The sequence below is a fragment of the Pristis pectinata genome, chromosome 8 (genome assembly GCF_009764475.1).
Source record: "Pristis pectinata isolate sPriPec2 chromosome 8, sPriPec2.1.pri, whole genome shotgun sequence".
Lineage (NCBI taxonomy): Eukaryota > Metazoa > Chordata > Chondrichthyes > Rhinopristiformes > Pristidae > Pristis > Pristis pectinata.
In genome coordinates this window covers 85,867,276-85,885,539 of record NC_067412.1, presented here as the reverse complement: position 1 = coordinate 85,885,539, position 18,264 = coordinate 85,867,276, and the positions used below count along the sequence as shown (strand labels likewise).

Here is an 18,264-nt window from a genome sequence, read left to right as displayed (position 1 = left end):
TTTAAAATACAAGTCCAGAACCAAACCAAATAGGCTGGAAAGGGAAAGGACTTGCCTTCTACTCGAGAATTCCTGGGCCTAGCCCTTTTCACCCAGCTCCCTCACCTCCCTTGTCATTCAACTTTTCCGGCCTCTGAACCTATCACTTACCTTCCCTTGAGTTCTCTCTGGATCCCTGTCCTCCATTTTTAGCTTAGTTTGAAACTGCTTTTGTCTTCAACTTTTCATAGTTCCTTTAAAAATCTATTGACTATAAACATTAACTGTTTCTCTCCACAGATGCTGCCTGACCCGTTGAGCTTTTCCAGCACTTTGTTTCATTTCAGGAGTCCAGCATCTCAGTGTTTTGTTTGTATTGAGATGGTAACACTTACAACCCCTGAATGTTCCAAGTAATTTACAAACAAAATTCCTGACATGAAAATAACTGGCACACATTATTAACAAGGTCAATTTTGACAAACAGCATAATTTGTCCAGTAAGGTTATTAGATCTTGGATCAACTAGTAGTATGGTCTGTGAAAACTAAATAAAGAAATACTACTGCTACTCACCCCAGCTCAGGTATCCTCTGACATTGGCCTGTCATACCCGCTATTAAGTTACTGTGCACCATCATCACTCCCTTTGGCCGACCCGTAGAACCACTCGTATACATGACCACTGCCAAGTCAGATGGGACAGGCCGAGAAGGAGTCGTGTCCACTGCGCAGGAAACATTGTTAATCAGGGTTAGCTAACTTATCAATAGAGAACATCTTCCACATGGCTACAGTTCTCACTTTTAAGTTGTGCGTACAATAAGTCAGAGGTCTATTGCTTTTAAGGTGCGATTATGGACACTGCACCTAAACAAATAATGAAAAGACTTTGTAATCATGTCAGAATACGAGAGACATTTTTGGGAAAAGAAAGTGAGAAGATTGTCTAAGGGATCCAAGAAACAGTGGTTATTATAGACCTCTACTGTGATGTGATGTTTTGTGTTTGAAGCCCACGATTTAGAGGAAAGTGCTACAGGTGTGTGTGCAGTAAGAGTACTGGTGGGAAGAACTCTGACTCGAGTTATTTTGTGGCTGTTAAAGTGAGAACATATAGGGATGGGGATTTGGTATAGTGCAAGAAGCAGATGGGATGTGAATCTATTGTGTAGGACGGCATTGTAGAATCAAGGAGTCAGAATTATACAGCATGGAAATTAGGCCTTTTGGTCCATCTCATCCATAGCTGAGCAAGTCCCATTTGCCTTCATTTGGCTCATATCCCTCTAAATCTTTCCTATCCATGAGCCAAACCAAATGTCTTGTTTATACATTTTGGAAAAGGATTTGAGTTCTGGGAACAGCATAGCTAGTGTTTTTATGGTGTGTCAGAACTAGGATAATGGTGATGAGATCAAGTGCTTTGGAATGAGTCAGAAGACTGCACTGCGAAGAGTTCAGAGTTTCCAGTTCCAGCCTACAGAAGCCACATTTAATTGCGCAAACTGCAAACTTCATTCATTGTCATTCTTCCCAAAAGGTTTAAAAAGGTGGAAGGACTCCCATAGCACAAGATAGAAAAACTTCATCTTTGGCCCTAACCTTTCGCAGTACAAGCTAGTCGCTCAGCTCAATGTCAAGGGCGGTGTTCCTTCCATGCTTTTTCATTTAACCTTATCACTAAATCTTTTTTTCCTCAGGGACTTGCTCACTTTCCCCTTAAATGCATTGATGTAATTCACTTCAACCACTCCATTTTATTATATTTCTTCACATGGTGTGGGCATTGTGGCAAGAACAACATTTATTGCCCATCCCCGATTACCCTTGGATGGAGTGGGTTGCTATGCCAATTCAGGGCAGCAAAGAATCAAACATATTGCTGTTTGGAGTCAAGCACAAGCCTCAAAAGGCACCAACGACATCAATTTTTTGTTAAATGGAGAATTCAGTCACCACTATAGATGCAAGCTTTTCATCTCAAATTATTCAATTAACCAAATTTAAGATGTATTAATAGCCATGGTGGAAGTTAGTTCCACAATCCAAACACTCCTCAGGTCAATTTTTTCAGAATTCCCTATGGATTTCTTTTGCTGATTCTCTCATTTAAACAGAACTTACACTGTGGCACAACTGATTTGGAATTGTTCTTGATCATGATCAGGAATGTGAGCTTTGCCCCAGAAAAGGTTGGCAGGGCAGGAAAAAGGTTACAGCTATGTGGCCACACAAGCAGTGCCCAGTAGAGATAGGCGCTGGTAACACCCAGTCTGAAAATCAACAGTGACCACTGGTCTCTGTTTAATAGCTAAATCTTTCCCAACTTCTAGAAGGGGCTAAGTATCTGAAAGTTCAAATATGCTGAGACGGTGTGAAAGATGTTACAGGATGTACACAATGCTGAACTATGTGATTCATGTAGGATTTATTATGAAAGCAGATTGAATATAAAACTATTCATCCTTAATAAAAGGCCTTTTAATATCACATAGCCCTTAAAAATTTGATCAACACTGAATATTCCTGTTCAGCAGGACAAGGATTAAATAGCACAAGGTTAATTTGCTCTAATGCAGACATCCTTAGAATAGTTCAATGAGGCAGCATGATTGCACAGCTGGTAGAGCTGCTGCCTCATCGCTCCAGAGGACAGGACATAGTTTCAAGGGGTTTTAAAACAGTGATACGTTGAAATTTCTTCTGAGGATGTTGAATCTCAAATTCTCTACTTCAGAGTTGTGGATGCTAGCTCATTAGATGTATCTAAAGTGTAGATAAATTTTCAAGAGATTGGGGGATTGAAGGCTGTAGGGATCTGACACGGAGTTCAGGCTGAGGTGAATGTGCCATGATCATATTGAATGGTGGGGCAAGCCAGAGGGACTAGCTGGCCTGCTCCTATTTTCTCCTGTTATTGTGTTCCATTGAATAGGGTACAATTATGACCTTTGGTACCATCACTGTGGAGTCTGCATGTTCTAGTAACAGGATGGCTTTTCCCTGATTACTCGATTTCCTCCCACATCCCAAAGATGTGTAGTAAATTAATTGGCTGCTGTAAATTTCCCCCTAATGTGTAGGTGAGTGGGAGAATCAGGGGAGAGTTTATGGGAATATGACAAAAATAAAATAAACATGTGCTTGATGGTCAGTGTTGATTCAGTGCTTATTTCTGTACTATGACTTTGCTTATTTCCTGAAGTAGCGTCTATAGTGGATGAGCAGCAGCAGCAGTCACTTCCAAACATTCCTTAGAGCAATAGTGGTAAGAAAGCCCTTTTGCACGTACAAATCTCTGGCTTGGCTCCCAGTTCTTCCACAGAAGCCATACTGTGAATCTGAAGGACCTCTGGGTATCCTGAAGTATTGATGGTCTTCTTGTCCACATAAATGATGTGTTTCAGATTCTGAATTTTTGGTAGCACATTCTGTCAAAAGACAAATACACAAATAAAAAGATTGATGATATGTCAGACATTACACAGTTTTTAAAGTTACAGTTATGAAGGTCAATTTCATACCATTCAAGATAATGGAGGTTTATAGCCTCAAAAGTCATCTGACCATTTGGGTCTGTGCCAGTCCTTTTCTCGAGCAATCCAAAACTAATTTCATTGCCCCATTCTCTCCATTCATTCTTGCAGCTTGCTTCACCTCAAACACTGATCCAACTTTTTCCTCCCATGATAGATGCCTTGTCTATTGCAGTGTATTTACACAAATACCACTCTGTCCAAGCAAACTCTCCTTAACCTCTCCCCTCTTTAGGGAATTGAAACAGATAGCCTTGCATCATCCTTCCCAAAGTTCTATCCATCAGTCAAAAGTGTTTATAATATTAAAACCCTCTGGTAAATTGTATATTCTCCTTCTGTTCCAGCATCTTTGTCCCTACTCCTAATTATAGATTCCATCCAATGCTATTACTTCTGTGTTTTATGCCGTTATTTATAAAACCTTAAACTTCTTTTAGAATTATTTGAGCATCTAGATTCCTCTTGTTTTCTACAACTTGCACCCTCCTTCCATTATGTGTACTCCCAGTGCACGTTTCCTCTTAAGCACCATTCTTACACTTATCCTCCATGTTTGCAGTTTTTGTTTCAGGTCTCCAGCACCCATTGTATTTTGATCTATGGTTATCCAGATTGTCCTTCAGTTTTAACTTGAACCACACAGTTCATTATTCACATTCCACTCTTTGTTGCTCAGTTTGTAGACCAGGAATATTGAAAAACATTTTTCTGCAATCTTTCTTTCCCTCAATCAGGGATAGAACCAATGCCTCTTCCTTCACTCCAAATCTTTCAGCTACAAGGTTTTAACTTCCTCTTCAAGCTCTAGTTGTAAAAACTCTTACAAAATGTTTCTTTACTAACTTCAATGTACCTCCATCTTCCTATTTTAATTCCCCTCTTCCTGCACACAAGCTTATCTGCACCAATTCACTTTTCACATGACTTTTAGATTACAATATTGTCTCATTTCTTGATTCTGCTCATTTTGACGCCTTTTCCTATGACATTGTGCATGATGAAATTCAGGCAAAGTACAGAAAAGCTCTCTCTCTCTCTCTCTATATATATATATATATATATATATATACATACACACACACATATATATATAAAAAATGCTCAATCTTTCTTGACCTTTTGTATTAAAACATCTATTATGTATTAATCCTTTAGTAACAATCTTAAGTATTTGTAACAATTTAGTAATATTAACACTTGATAATTTAGTAATATTTAGTGACAATTGTTTAGTAATAATTTTGTATCAATTATTTAATAAATCTTTCTTGACCTTATTCTGATCTTCATTTCAAGATGGAAAGACTTGCCAGAAATATTTATAGTGGCATTGCAGGTAGTGCAATTGTCTTGTAGTTTAAGTGACCCAGGATTGATTCTAACCACTGGCCCAGTTTGCTTGGTGTTTGCATGCTCTCCTTGTGGTTTCCACTGGACACTCTGGTTTCCTCCCACATCCCAAAGATACGCTGGTTGATAGTTTAATTGGCTACTCTAAATTATTCCCAATGTAGGTCACTGGTGACTGGTGAGAGAATTGGAGATGGGCTATTAACTGGCATGTATGAGAGAATGAATTACAGGGAACTAAGTGGAGGTATGGAATTATGAAGAGAACTAGTCTGAACAGCCTCCAATATTTAAAGGAAATACGAGAACTGGTATTAGATTGTATACTGATCAGAATTTCATGCCACTGTTGACTCAACAGAAAATGGGAATTACTTTAACTAATTAATTTTTAGCTAAATTCAAAAATTATGACATAAATGCATTGTTGAAAAACAAAACAGAATTACGCACTGAAGGATCAAAATGCAGGTTTTTAATTCACTTTACAAGGTTTCTAATTGATGCTTTCCTGATACAACATTCTTTTGCACATGCTTCAGCGTATTCTTTACTATATGGGAAAATTCCACCCTAAACCTGTAAACATTTATAAAAGACAAAGGGCATAGTCAAAAGAAGCCCCTTGTGGAAAATATGCCCAAGGATAGATCATAGATAAACTCAAAACATTGCTTCATTATTGCATAATGAATTCCTAATTCCAAGTTATTTGCAACTCATCTGTGTAAGAGGCAATGGGCTGTGTAGAAGTCTTAAAACTCACCTTCAGCTTTGTGTCAAGGAGCTCCGCACTTGTGATGAGATGAGTTACTTCAGACTCATTTAGTCCGTAAGCTACAGCATCTTCTCCAAGGGTGGCATAAATTGTCACAACTAGGTTGAAGCAAAAGAACACCAAGTGAAATATATGCAAACTCACAGCAAGAATAGGAATCAATTTCAACATTAATATTTCACATACGAGAAAGGCAAAAAGTCTCCTGATGGTAGTCTTAAAAGTTAAACTCAACATGGCTTTGGTTGATTGGTATTACAGTACAGGAGAACATGTGGCATCATCAGAAGTGCCACCCTTCAAAATGAGACAGTAGGCCAAGAGCCTCTTCCCTTTCCAATACACAAAAATTTAATCATGCTGTATTCAGAGTAGAAGGCAAGTTTGACCTTAAATGTTAACAGTTTCTCCCTCAGGTGCTGCCTGATCTGCTAAGTATGGCTGGCATTTCCTGCTCTTATCTTAGGTTTTTGGTTGTGTTAATTTTAGACCATTTCAGTCAAGTGCTTCCAAAATTCCAAGGTTCTAACTCTACTATACTAAATTGTCAGTGCAGGAACAAGGTTACAATGTTGGAGGTCCTGGCTTTCAGTTAAGATATTAAACCAAGGGGCTCTTCCAATATAGACATAATCACACTATCTTAAAAGCAGAAGGCAGGTTCTATTTTTGGTTAACACTAATCAAAGTAGATCAGCTGGTCAAGAGACAGCAGATGCTGGAATCTGGAGCAACAAACAATCTGTTGGAGGAACTCAACAGGTTGAGCAGCGAGGGGCAGGAGAAATTTGGGGGGGGGAGGTGGCGGTGAAGAAATTGTCGACATTTTAGGTCAAAACCCTGCATCAACTGGTCACTTGGGTACAAGTTTAAATGAAGTAAAACTAGGTAGAGCATGCCAAATTCTAGTACAGTCCAGTCTGACAGCATTTGCGTCGAAAGTTAATTTTAACAACAAGAAAGACCCACATGACCGTGCAGAAGACCTTTTAAAGTTAAGAATTTGAATAATGCTGACAATGGTTGACCAATGCAAACAAGTATATTCCATCAGCAGAAGGAATTGAAGAGTCTTCATAATAGACACTGAAGACCAGTTAATAGATCACACTTCTTGCAACTTAAACTGAAAAATATTCAAAATCCCCTAATTTATTGTGACTGGAATATGACATCCACATTGTGTGGAATTATTAAAAGTTGTGCTCTTTAAAACAGAGCACAGATGCAAGTCATTACCAGAAATCCCATTCGCATGTGACCTACTTGGCAAATGTGCCAGGTTTGATTCTCCCCAATCGATTACTCAGCTACGTGAGACAAAGATAAACAATGTGTTTCTTTCCATCTCGTCAGGAAATACAAGCTTTACTCAATGACTTGTTTGGCAATCGTTGGTGTTGTCAAAGCAATTCTTTGGCTTCTAATCCAGTTAGAAATTATTAACAGTATGAATTGAGGGAAAAATTGTTTATAGAAAAAGTCTCTGTATTAAATCTGTTCTTCTTTTAGCAAGAATAGTAATGGACTTTGTGCATATTTGGTTAACATTCTTTTCCCCCCCAAATTTAAACAACTGGAACAGGTTACCTAGTTCAAGTGTGGGAAGTTAACACTGAATTGGAGCACATTGCAATCTAACGTCATGGAAAGACAGACAAACTGGGACATGAACTTCCCAATTTACTCAGCAATTCCCCTCTGTGCTTTGTTTCTTTATAAAAGATGGTTTAACAAATATTTAACTGACATTCACTGGAAAAACGAGATTATTTTACGGTCATCATATTGCTGCTGGGGGATAATGCTGTGCATGGATTGGGGCTGAAGTTTTTTTTATGTTACAAGTGATAGTGTGTTAAACTGTTCATTAGCTGGAAATAGTTTCAAGACATCCGGAATGCTCCAAAGACATGCAAATTCCTTAAAAGTCACAACAAGCTTACTAAAGCCTTTCAAAAACTTCACTGTAATCTCTTCTTCCTCCATGGGTTTGAGAGTGAATTGATGGTTTACCTTTTAGGGAGTTAAAGATTCATGTAAAAGTTCTACCCTCTTTCCCCTTTCAAAGTAGGTTTGAAGTCACCTCCAATCTCAGCCCTGAACGTAGAACAGATGTGCAAAAGGAACCTGGGGTAATTATCTCATTACTTATTTCTCTTGTAAACCAGTTTCAATCTGTGTCTGTGACCTTCCACGTCAGCCTAGTGAGGCAGAGAACTATGGAAATTTGGAAGTACACACCCACATCCAAGTAATGGTCCCCCACATGCAGAAATCGCTTAAGATTTGTTTTTTTTGGTTTAAAATGTACTGAACAGCTTGCATATATTCTGTAGTTCTTTTGAGCCAATTGCCACCTTGTACTTCTATACCTGATATTACCACAAATGGTCTCTTTAAATGCACAGTCTGCTTGGACATTAATAAAATTCTCTATACATCCATGTAAGTTATCCCGATTAGTTCAGTTACTAGAGTAAATTCCAGCGAGCTGCCCCTCTTTCACCTTGCAGTGAATCCATCAAATACTTACGTGGAAAATTATACTTGAAGCAAGCTTGAGCTGCAATCATCCACTCAGCCCTGGTTTCACAGAAGATTCCAACCATATCCTTTGCCTTCAGTCCCAATGCAGAGAGGCCACTGCCAAAGAGGTCTACATGTTGGTTGACTTCCTCATAGTTTAGCCATTTATATTCCCCGAGAATCAGCTGCAAGAAAGTCATAATATGAGCTATTATTAACAAGGCATAAGATACTGAGAGAGACACACCTTCCAAGTCTTATCACAGGGGTATTTAGCAAAAGCAATCTCATCCCAGAATCTGTAACCCTAGCAGTAACATACAGTAAACTTGATCAAGTAAATATCAAAGCTCTTGAAAATTACGGGTTTTAGCTATTGAAGTCTTCATACAATGAAAGGTAGAATAACAAAAGGCATCTTGTGCATTACACAACCTCTCCCTGACCTGAGTAAACATCTGCAGGATCAACTGCTTTGGAGTTATTTTGCTGAATTAGACTGCATGACATTTGAGGGAAGGTGGGCAAAATCCCAGTTTCTATGGTCGAAGAGTTTGTGGGAGTAGGGAAAGGTGAAATATGGATAAAGATGCAAGGAGGAATACAAAATACTTGGCAACTATCTGCAAATGTTACAATTTTAATGTTTCTTGGTGCCAAAAGGTAACTTTCATTTTGATCTGTGAAGGAGCTGGAGTGAGCATAGAGCTGTAGAAAATCAAAACACTCAAACTCCTCAAGGGGAGTGAAAAGACATTCATAAGGACATTCACTGTCTGCTTCCTTACGGAGGGTGGCAAAGGATATTGGCTCTACTTTCACCCTTGTAGGAAAGTAGGGATTAAGTCAACATGAACAAATCAACATGTTTGAACAGAGACCATCATTTGTGACCTTCACCCATCTGATCCAATAACATTGTTCACTGTCATTCTGCAGACCTAGACATGTTATGCAAGTGGAGCAACACAAAATGCTGGAGGAACTCAGGCAGCATCTATGAAATGAAATGGACAGGTAACGTGTCAGGTTGAATCTAGATCGACTGTCCATTTCCCTCCATAGATGCTGCTTGACCTGCCGAGTTCCTCCAGCGTTTTGTGCATTGCTCCAAATTCCAGCACCTGCAGTCCTGTCTCCAGGTTATGCAAGTTGTTGCTCTGAAACTCCAGCTCTTCTGCACAAGGCTTTTCAGTCTGGTTGTACAGGGAGACAATGTCATCACAGCCAAAAAACTTAAAACTCCTCCCTTTCTGCTCTGGATATTGCTTACACAATTTGCAAGTTAGCACTGCCAAGAGTTTCTTACCTTCTTAAATACTTTGCCATTGGTCTGGACTTCATTTTCTTCACTCAACATCTCCCGTGTGCCCAAACAATCATTTCTCTGAAATTTCTTCACAGCTGCTTCAAAGAGTTTGTCCAGTGTATCCAGTCCAGGGAAGTCCACTCTGGCAAGGGAGTCAAAGTGGTCGACGGAGCGGTAAGGACTGCCGGGTTTATCGGATGTGGCCTTTGCCTTGATTCGTTTTGCCATGGCCTTTTTATTCTTTGCATCAGAGAGGAAATACCATGGGACAAAGGTGAGGGTTGTGTATAGCCACATCAATAAGTAGATAGGAAGCAAGAAAATGTAGGGCACCTCTTGTTTAAGTTTCATGATGGATTTGTTTTTCCTCTAAGTATCAGGAATCCCAGAGGCCAGAAGCTTTCTAGAATCCACTTGATGCCTCTCACTCTCAACTGACTATGCTTTTGGGTCTTGGCAACCTTGGCTCAGTTTCCAGAAGCAGCTGCAGTATGACTAAAGCAATGCTGGAGTGTGACGTGATCAGGAAAGAGAAAAGACTAAAGCGAAAGCTACACCGCCGTTTTATAAGCCAACAGCAGACACTGGTCAGTTCACAATAAATGGAATGCAGGAGAAAGAAAATAAATTGGACAAGTTAGTACCATGGTCAACATACTAACTATCCTAAACACCAACAAATTTAGCAGTGAAAAGATTCAAGTAGTGTGATGCAGTGAATTGGGAGGCATGTGCAGGAAGAGTCAGCAGGGGCAAAGGCCCTTATTGTTGATAGATAAATTGAGGGTACATGCTTTTGCATGCATGTCTCTTTAACATACCCATTCAGAAGCAGTCAGATTGAAATTCCTGTGCATGTCTCCACAGTGAATCCATCAGTTCAGAAACTTGCTGATGGAGTCCAGCTAAACATTAAACCACATAAGCCACAGAATGCAGCTCAAAACATGAAGCTCTTATCCCATGTTAACTTGCAGAAGTGCTTACAAAAGTCATTTTAAATACACAAATCAGACTTGCAGGACTGTGGCTTTTCCTTTTAAAAACAGTTTAGCAGTTTTCTCTTCACGTTCTCTGTACCACTTTGGCAAAATAGAGCAGGGGAAAATTATTTACGATCCAGAACAACAAACGTCATATGTCCAGAGCTTTCCTTTGTTAAGAAAGGAAGTGTAACATTTTCACTATGACCCTGTTACAGTAGCACAACTAGTGATAAGTATACAACCCAAGCATTGGGAATTTTGGGATCTTTCAGGTTATTAGCCCAAAGGAAAGGGGAACAAGGAATGGGCCAAAATAAATATCCAAGTATACCAGTGAAGTGTAACTTCTCTTTATGCCTACTGATAATCAAGTCAGAAACAATTGAAACAGTGTTCCTTAAAAATCAGTGTAATTTGAAGAATGTTCATGTAAGAAACTTTAATATAGTTTGAGAGAGAAAAATCACCTGAGCTAAAACCCAGACCACAGCACAATTAACCACATCTAATTTACACAGCAGTTGCATCAAAAATATCCTTGAGGTGCCTAACAATGCACATGAAAAAAAAAAGAAAACGTGGTCTAAATTCTGGACTTGGGGCATAGAGTGCAAGTTTGTGCTCAAGTATAGCAACACAGAAGTCTCACAGGCAGTTAAATTAGTGGTTATGACAGAGCTGATGCAACAGCAAATCACTTCCTCTTCTAGCTGTTCTACATTTAAAAAATCTTATCACCATTTAACAAAATTACATCATTTCAATTTAATTCTTTCAAAGGAGTTAAACATGTAGTCTACATCAGGTGACTGTCTCCCTGTGAAGGAGTTACGCTGGTGAACAGATCACTGGAAACACATCTCTACGTGATGTTCAAGTACTTACAAGGAATCCTACTTTGGCAAGTCTTCAGGTCCTTCTGGAGTTCCTGTTCTTTTGGATCGGTTTAAACCTGCCAAAAAAAACCAGAAGTCAAACAAGAAGTTCACATTAACAGGGCCAGAAACTCTACAAATTATCTACACTTTGTTAATTACACTTTCTTCTGAACTAAAAACTGACTCAGTGCTATTGTTCATTTCAGAGTTTAAAGGTTGTGGGTCGAAGTCCTATTCCAGAGACTCGAGCAAATAAAACACCATGAATTCTATTCATTATTGTCAACAGCACCCTCAACCATCTCAGGATAATGAGCAGTACTGGCTTTTGCATTTCAAAACTTCTAAAACTCCACATTTTTCTTCTGGTAATTTTATACAATTATTCTACTTCCCCCATCTCAGTCGGATTTCATGCACTTCTGCTCTCATTCCTTCTCTTCCTGCACAGAATTAGTACAGGGTTACCCTGATTCTCACCTTCTACCCTAGCAGCCTCCCTGTTCAATTGATTATCCTTCTGTAATTTCCAAGGACTGTAGCATGATGTCATCACCAGACATCTCCTCTCTTCCATTTCTGCAATCCAAAAGGGATAGTCCCCTTTATAACACGTTGGTTAACAATTCCATCTTCACCAATATCCACTCCCCCTTTAACTCCTCACTTCCCAAACGCTTTTCCAGTGAAGACGCAACTCCTTCCAATTCAGTGCACTACATTTGCCGCACACAATGTGACCTCCTCTAAACTGGGGGTACTAAATGCAAATCAGGTGCCTGCAAGGGTGACCCAGAGTTATCATAAGCCCATCTGTTTTGTTCCCCATGACACTCCCACTCTGACCCCTGACTGGCTTTCCAACAAAGCTCAATGCAAGCTCAGATGAACAGTCTTCATCTCTGACTGGGCACAATGCAACGTCCAGACTCAAATCTGGATTCAACAGTTACAAATGAGCAGTTCTGGCTTTTGCATTTCAAATTTCTAAAACTTCACATTTCTCTTCTGGTAAATTTTAAATAATAACTCTGCTTCCCCCATTTAAAACTTGCTTCTTTACTTGTCCCATCAAGAATCTTTCTCTCCTGCCATACACCCCCATGCTCCAGTCCCTCCAACCTCCTCCTCGGCATTAGAAAGTTGGCTTTACTTCAACCATTTACACAATTCTGACAATAGCTCATCAGCCTGAAATGCAAACTGTCTGACCTCGAGTACTTCCAGCACTTCCTGTTTTTAATGGCAGCTGATCAAAGCCGATTTTCAGTCCAGCTCATTCACAGTACCCCACTGTCAAAGGCTGGCCTCATTAGAAACCAGAGCCTCATTTCCCCTGTTATGAAGACATCAAGTATCCTGTGACACAATTTAAAGAGCATTGGAGATGTCACTGCATTTTAACTCATCCCTTACAAACGTAACACAGCACCATACTTCTCCAGCTTTGCGGTGCCTTCTATGCACAAATTTGCTGCAAAATCTCAACATTACAGCCATAATTGCACCTCAGAAAAAAAGGCATTTTGTTAGTTGTGAAAGATACCTTGAAACACAGTGAATTCTGAAAGGCGTTATATAAATGTCATCTTCCCTTTCAGCACTCTATGCATGACTATCTTAATATAGAATATTTAAACATTTATTTAAATTTTATGCCTACCAATTTCCAGGAGTAGCCACTTACTTGCTACAGAAACAGGACACACCCAGCCTATAACCTTAACATTACCACAAGCAACATCAAGGATCAGATCCTTGCGTAAATAGTAACCCACCTTGAAAGCACACACTCAGTTTGCACTAATCAACCAGAAGAGACACAGAAGCTGAAGTATACATTGGGTTTTGTTATGTCATGCCATCTAGTGCTCCGACTCTGAAGAAGCTGTACAAGTTCAGGCACAGTATGATTAAGATCTGTATGTTTTACACATATGAGTTGGTGAGGGCAATTTTACACTATTTTTCTGATAGCTCATCCTCATTCTCTGCTGCTTTATCAGCTATGTATATGTAAACATTCACAATGAAGGTTGTTTTAACAGGCAGTAGGAACACTTACAGTATGTGCCCTAGCAAGCAGATCTCATTATCATGTAGTCACCCTCTTGGTCCCATTATGGCATGGAAACATAACCAGTCTATATAGACCCTTCACGTCACCCCATTCCTAAACTTTTTTTGGTGTACTGCGAAGGAGGGTTTTAATGCTCTCAATTGCCCTTCGTCAAATTCCCTCATCTTCCAACAGCCCAGGGAATCAGGTGCCATGCAAGAAATTACTGGCACAAATACTGTATATAGCTGTTATGGTGTGTGCCCAATCCAGACTAAACATTTGTGTAGATTACAGCATACAGGAGGGAAGGATTTGCCAGAGAACGAGTAAAAACATTCATCCAAGTAGTATGGTGAGGGTCTGAAATTGCTGCCCAAAAGGTTTTTTGGGTGGGGGGGGTGGAGAGAGAATCTGAGGGGGTGTGAAGATAAGGAAGAACCCCTCAACATTACTTAAGCACCTGGATGAGGACTTGCAGAGCAACAGCCTGCAAGACCATGGGCTGAGAGTTAGTATATGGGAACAGTCCAAACACAGTTTCTGCCCAGCATAAATCACAATGGGCCAAATGGTCATCCTGGTTCAGTAAGCTTCTGCGATTCTCTCACATGTTGTAACTCTCTCACATGTTACGACCACTGAAGTCATCAACTTTAACAAAAAAAAGCACCTATATTTTGGCAGGGTCCAAGCAGCACTTTTGAACACAAGTGGATTTATCTATCTATATCAAAAGCCAACTTCCTGCTTTTGCAAAGTTTATGTTTGCATTCTAGAAGAGCTATTAATGCAGTACAAATTCAAATACTTCGGAACCTGTTTGGAAATGGGTTCAGATGAAATGAATGCCAATGGGTGGGGAAGATGAGAAACAGCCGAGGTAGCTGAATTAATAAACTAGGAACAACATGCTCTCATGCTTAAGTAGTTTCTGCTAACTTAAAACATTAGACGACAGAGTTGGAAAAGCAGATGTGCAGAAAACAAAAGAACAAGACTTCATTATGGTGTCTGTGACTGAAAAAGGAATTGATTAACATTTCCATCACATGGCAGAACATTTATTGTTGGCATGAATGGACTGAGGTTATTAATGGGTTAAAACAAGAAAGCTGCACTTCAAGGGCTCCTTCTCAGCCTAATATTTCAACTTTATTTATTGCAGAAGGTTACTGGAGTCGAGCCAGTTGTACTAAAGTAGAACCACAGCATTGGGTTAAGGAGCATGCCACTGAGCATCAGAAAACAGATCTGCGGTCACAATCCTTCATCCTATTTCTCCCCCAACTACAAACTCCTGTTGTGGTGTTGGTGTAAAAGTTAAATCAACATGTTTACACCAAAATATAGTTGCTATAGCAGGCAGGGTCTCCTGAAAACTTAAATCTGTGCTCACCTGTACATCAGGAGGCTAGCATGCCACAGGCCTGACATTCGGGAGACCACAGTCAGTACAGATCAGCAACAACACAGGCACCTCCCAATGATGTGTACTTAGCTCACTCCTCTCATGACTGGCTAAGCACAGCTCAAATGCCATCTATAAATTCACCAATGACACCACCGTTGTGGGTAGAATCTCAGATGGCGACGAGGTGGTGTATAGGAGTGAGGTAGATCGGCTGATTGAGCGGTGTCGCAACAACAACCTCGCACTGAATGTCAGCAAGTCCAAGAAACTGATTGTGGACTTTAGGAAGGGGAAGTCGGGAGAACACCAGTCCTCAGAGGGGTCAGCAGTGGAAAGGGTGAGCAACTTCAAGTTCCTGAGCGTCAACATCTTGGAGAACCTATCCTGGGCCCAACACATTGATGCAATCACAAAGAAGGCACGCCAGCGGCTCTACTTTGTTAGAAGTTTGAGAAGATTTGGTATGTCACCAAAGACTCTGGCAAATTTCTACAGATGTACGGTGGAGAGCATCCTGACTGGTTGCATCACCACCTGGTATGGAGCCTTTAATGCACAGGATCACAAGAGGCTGTGGAGGGTTGTAGTCTCAGCTAGCCCCATCACAGGCACAACCCTCCCCACCACAGAGGACATCTTCAAGAGGCAGTGCCCCAAGGCAGCAGCATCCATCAGTAAGGACCCTCACCATCCAGGACATGCCTTCTCATTACTACCATTGGGGAAGTAGTACAGGAGCCTGAACTCCTGAACAGCCACACTCAACAATTCAAATAGCATCTTCCCCTCCACCATCAGATTTATGAAGAGTCCATGAACACTACTTTGTTGTTCCTTTTTTTGGACTATTTATATTTGTAATTTATGATAATTTTGTCTTGCACTATACTGCTGCCACAAAACAACAAATTTCACGTCATATGTCAGTGATAACAAATCTGATTCTGGTTGCCATTTAATCACAAAGATCGCATTAGATGCATGACACATTCGCTTGTTCATATCTGAAAGATGGCAAGTTCCATCATCGCTTCCAAATTAGCTATTGGGATATATTTATGGATATAAAGACACAGGTTAGTGACAGCATAAATACTGAGAAGAAATTTAAAACAAGTTCATCATGGAAGTTACTTCCAATAAGGTTGTACAGAACTCTATGAACACTGGAGAGAGGGGAAGCTCTCAAATAATACGCAGTCCTCCTACTTACTTCCAGTTAAGTTGATAGGATCACATTTGGTTTGGTTTTCTCAAAAGTAGCACTATTTTTGAAGAACAAAATCAGTAAAGCCAACTTCCATTTAGAATTGAAAATGACTTCACTTGCCTCAATGAAATTGGCTGGAGCCGCATCTTCATTCACCTGATGCTCAAGCTACCCATTTACACAAAGGCATTCACAATGTCCCGTTAGCAGGCACATGAATATGATGAGAAAATATAGTCTATATTACAATTCACTTCTAATAAAAAGGTCATTGACCTTAGACGCCAATTGTTTCTATCTCCACAGTTGTTGCCTGACCTCACTGGGCATTTCCAGTACTTTTTATCATTTCAGATATCCAGCATCTGTAGTATTTTGCTTTGGAATCAATGTTTTATTCATATCTTGATTACATTACTGAATATCAAATCTACCAAGATTCCCCAGTTACTCCTCAACTTCAACTTTATTTTTCAAGCCCGCACATTGTCCATTTCCATTCTTGTTTGACTCGCTCATTTTGTTGATCTCATTCTGTTCCTTCACGGCTGCTTCCTCCTACCTTCCTTATCAACAAACATGCAACGAGTTTATAAATCCACGTCACTGATATCAACAAAACTCAAAAAGCAAACAAAAATGAGTGCTTCATCTGCCGTTGTATGAAGGAGGAACGTTAGCCAGAATAAATCAGAATCCCTTCTTCAGTTGTTGTTGAGGAGGTGCCAATGAACCACTGTCTTGAGATACTGCAGCCTATGTGAGAAAGATAGTCCGACAGTGCTTCACCACTGTGCTACCTTCATTATGCTCTTTAGCATTCACAATACCACCAAGCCTTGCGACATACACAAATTTAAAAATTGCAGCTTGCACCTCCAGATGTTAGTTGCTCAAGCTGCACTCATACAAGCATGTGGCAACTGTACCACTGCACTCTTGACTCAGGCCTTGCAGATAGTGCAAATGTTTTGGGAAGGCAGACAATGAGTCACTTTTGGTAAAGAATACCCAGAATCTGGCCTGTTTAAGTGACTGATGATATGTGGCTGCTCCAAATGGTTTTGTTCATTGGTGAACAACCCACTACTTGACTAACAGATGCTGTCTGCTCTTCACCACACTCCCCGCCCACCACAACCTAACCCAGGACGCTGATGTTGGAGGCCTAGACAATGTTAATGCTGGTAAACGTTAAGGAGAGGTGGCTGAACTCCCGTGTTGAAGACATCATTCCCCAGTCGCTTGTGTGGACGGAATATCACCTGCCTTCACGGGCCAAGCAGATACCCACTTGTGGAAGGGAGAGTGCATTCTCAAATGTTTTATGAAGGTTGAAACACAAAAGATATTTCTCAGAACTGCAAACTCATTGCCTGGCCCTGCATATTGAGCACAAGTATGCAACCTTCTGCATGCACTATTCTCCCTCCTGTCAGATAACTAAATTCCATGCACTGCATACAGCAAATCACATACTAATATCTCTCAGCTAAAATTCCCACCATCAGCTTAGCTTTGGCCAAAAGATCAGAATACTTTCCCCCCCAAGTATTTCCCTCCATTTGTTTGTGACATTATCAAATTCCCACAGTTTATTCAAAGAAAATTCAAGCTCCACTGGCCAACAAATATCCAACTTTCAATCCATCAAACGTATGTTCTTCTGAACTGTGTGATGGCTTTGGTTACTCTGGGGCAGGATCCAGTCTGGAGTTTCAAGCAAGAATGCCAGATGAACTACAGAAGGATTTAATTACGTACTCTCTCTCCTCAAACAATATTAATGCCTCACTTTAAACAAAAAAGACAATTCAATCCCATTGCACCAGCAGAAAGAGTTTTGATTGCCAGGGAGAATCAGGCCAATCAGATAAACATTAACCATGACACGTTTGTCCTTGCAATTTGGATAGCTACACAAGGAAATAAGTGATGAGGTCAAGGGAATCAGCTTGCCGTGACTGTACATAGCGTAGGAGTGAACATTGGGTGGATGGGAGCAGGAGATTGCAAACTGACATGTGTAAACAAAGGCAGCAGGCCAAAGTCACAGATGGGAGTTCATGCAGGATCACCTGTCCACATGATTCACTGAATGAGTGGATAGCTACAAAGAGGTCTCCCAATCTCTTGGATTTCTCCATTACAGGTGGTTAAATTACAGGACAAGTATCCAGAAGTTTACACAATCTAGAGACACAATTGCCATCATTGCAAGCAAGGAGTT

The 18,264-nt window shown here is 40.2% G+C and overlaps 1 protein-coding gene across 5 annotated transcripts in view; it reads right to left on the bottom strand.

Moving 5' to 3' along the window:
- The window catches only part of acsl4a (acyl-CoA synthetase long chain family member 4a), a 63,922-nt gene that overhangs the window by 18,763 nt on the left and 26,895 nt on the right, over window positions 1-18,264 (bottom strand). For 3 of the 5 annotated variants that reach the window (XM_052020995.1, XM_052020997.1, XM_052020996.1), the window contains exons 2-7: window positions 11,359-11,425; window positions 9,488-9,727; window positions 8,186-8,363; window positions 5,638-5,747; window positions 3,275-3,413; window positions 556-706 (exon numbers count right to left, since the gene is read on the bottom strand). In XM_052020995.1, the coding sequence (XP_051876955.1) occupies window positions 556-706; window positions 3,275-3,413; window positions 5,638-5,747; window positions 8,186-8,363; window positions 9,488-9,715 (806 nt within the window). In that variant the 5' untranslated portion in view covers window positions 9,716-9,727; window positions 11,359-11,425. Of the gene's footprint in view, window positions 1-555; window positions 707-3,274; window positions 3,414-5,637; window positions 5,748-8,185; window positions 8,364-9,487; window positions 10,072-11,358; window positions 11,426-18,264 lie in introns of all 5 variants that reach the window. The other 2 variants (XM_052020994.1, XM_052020993.1) reach the window with 1 other exon arrangement.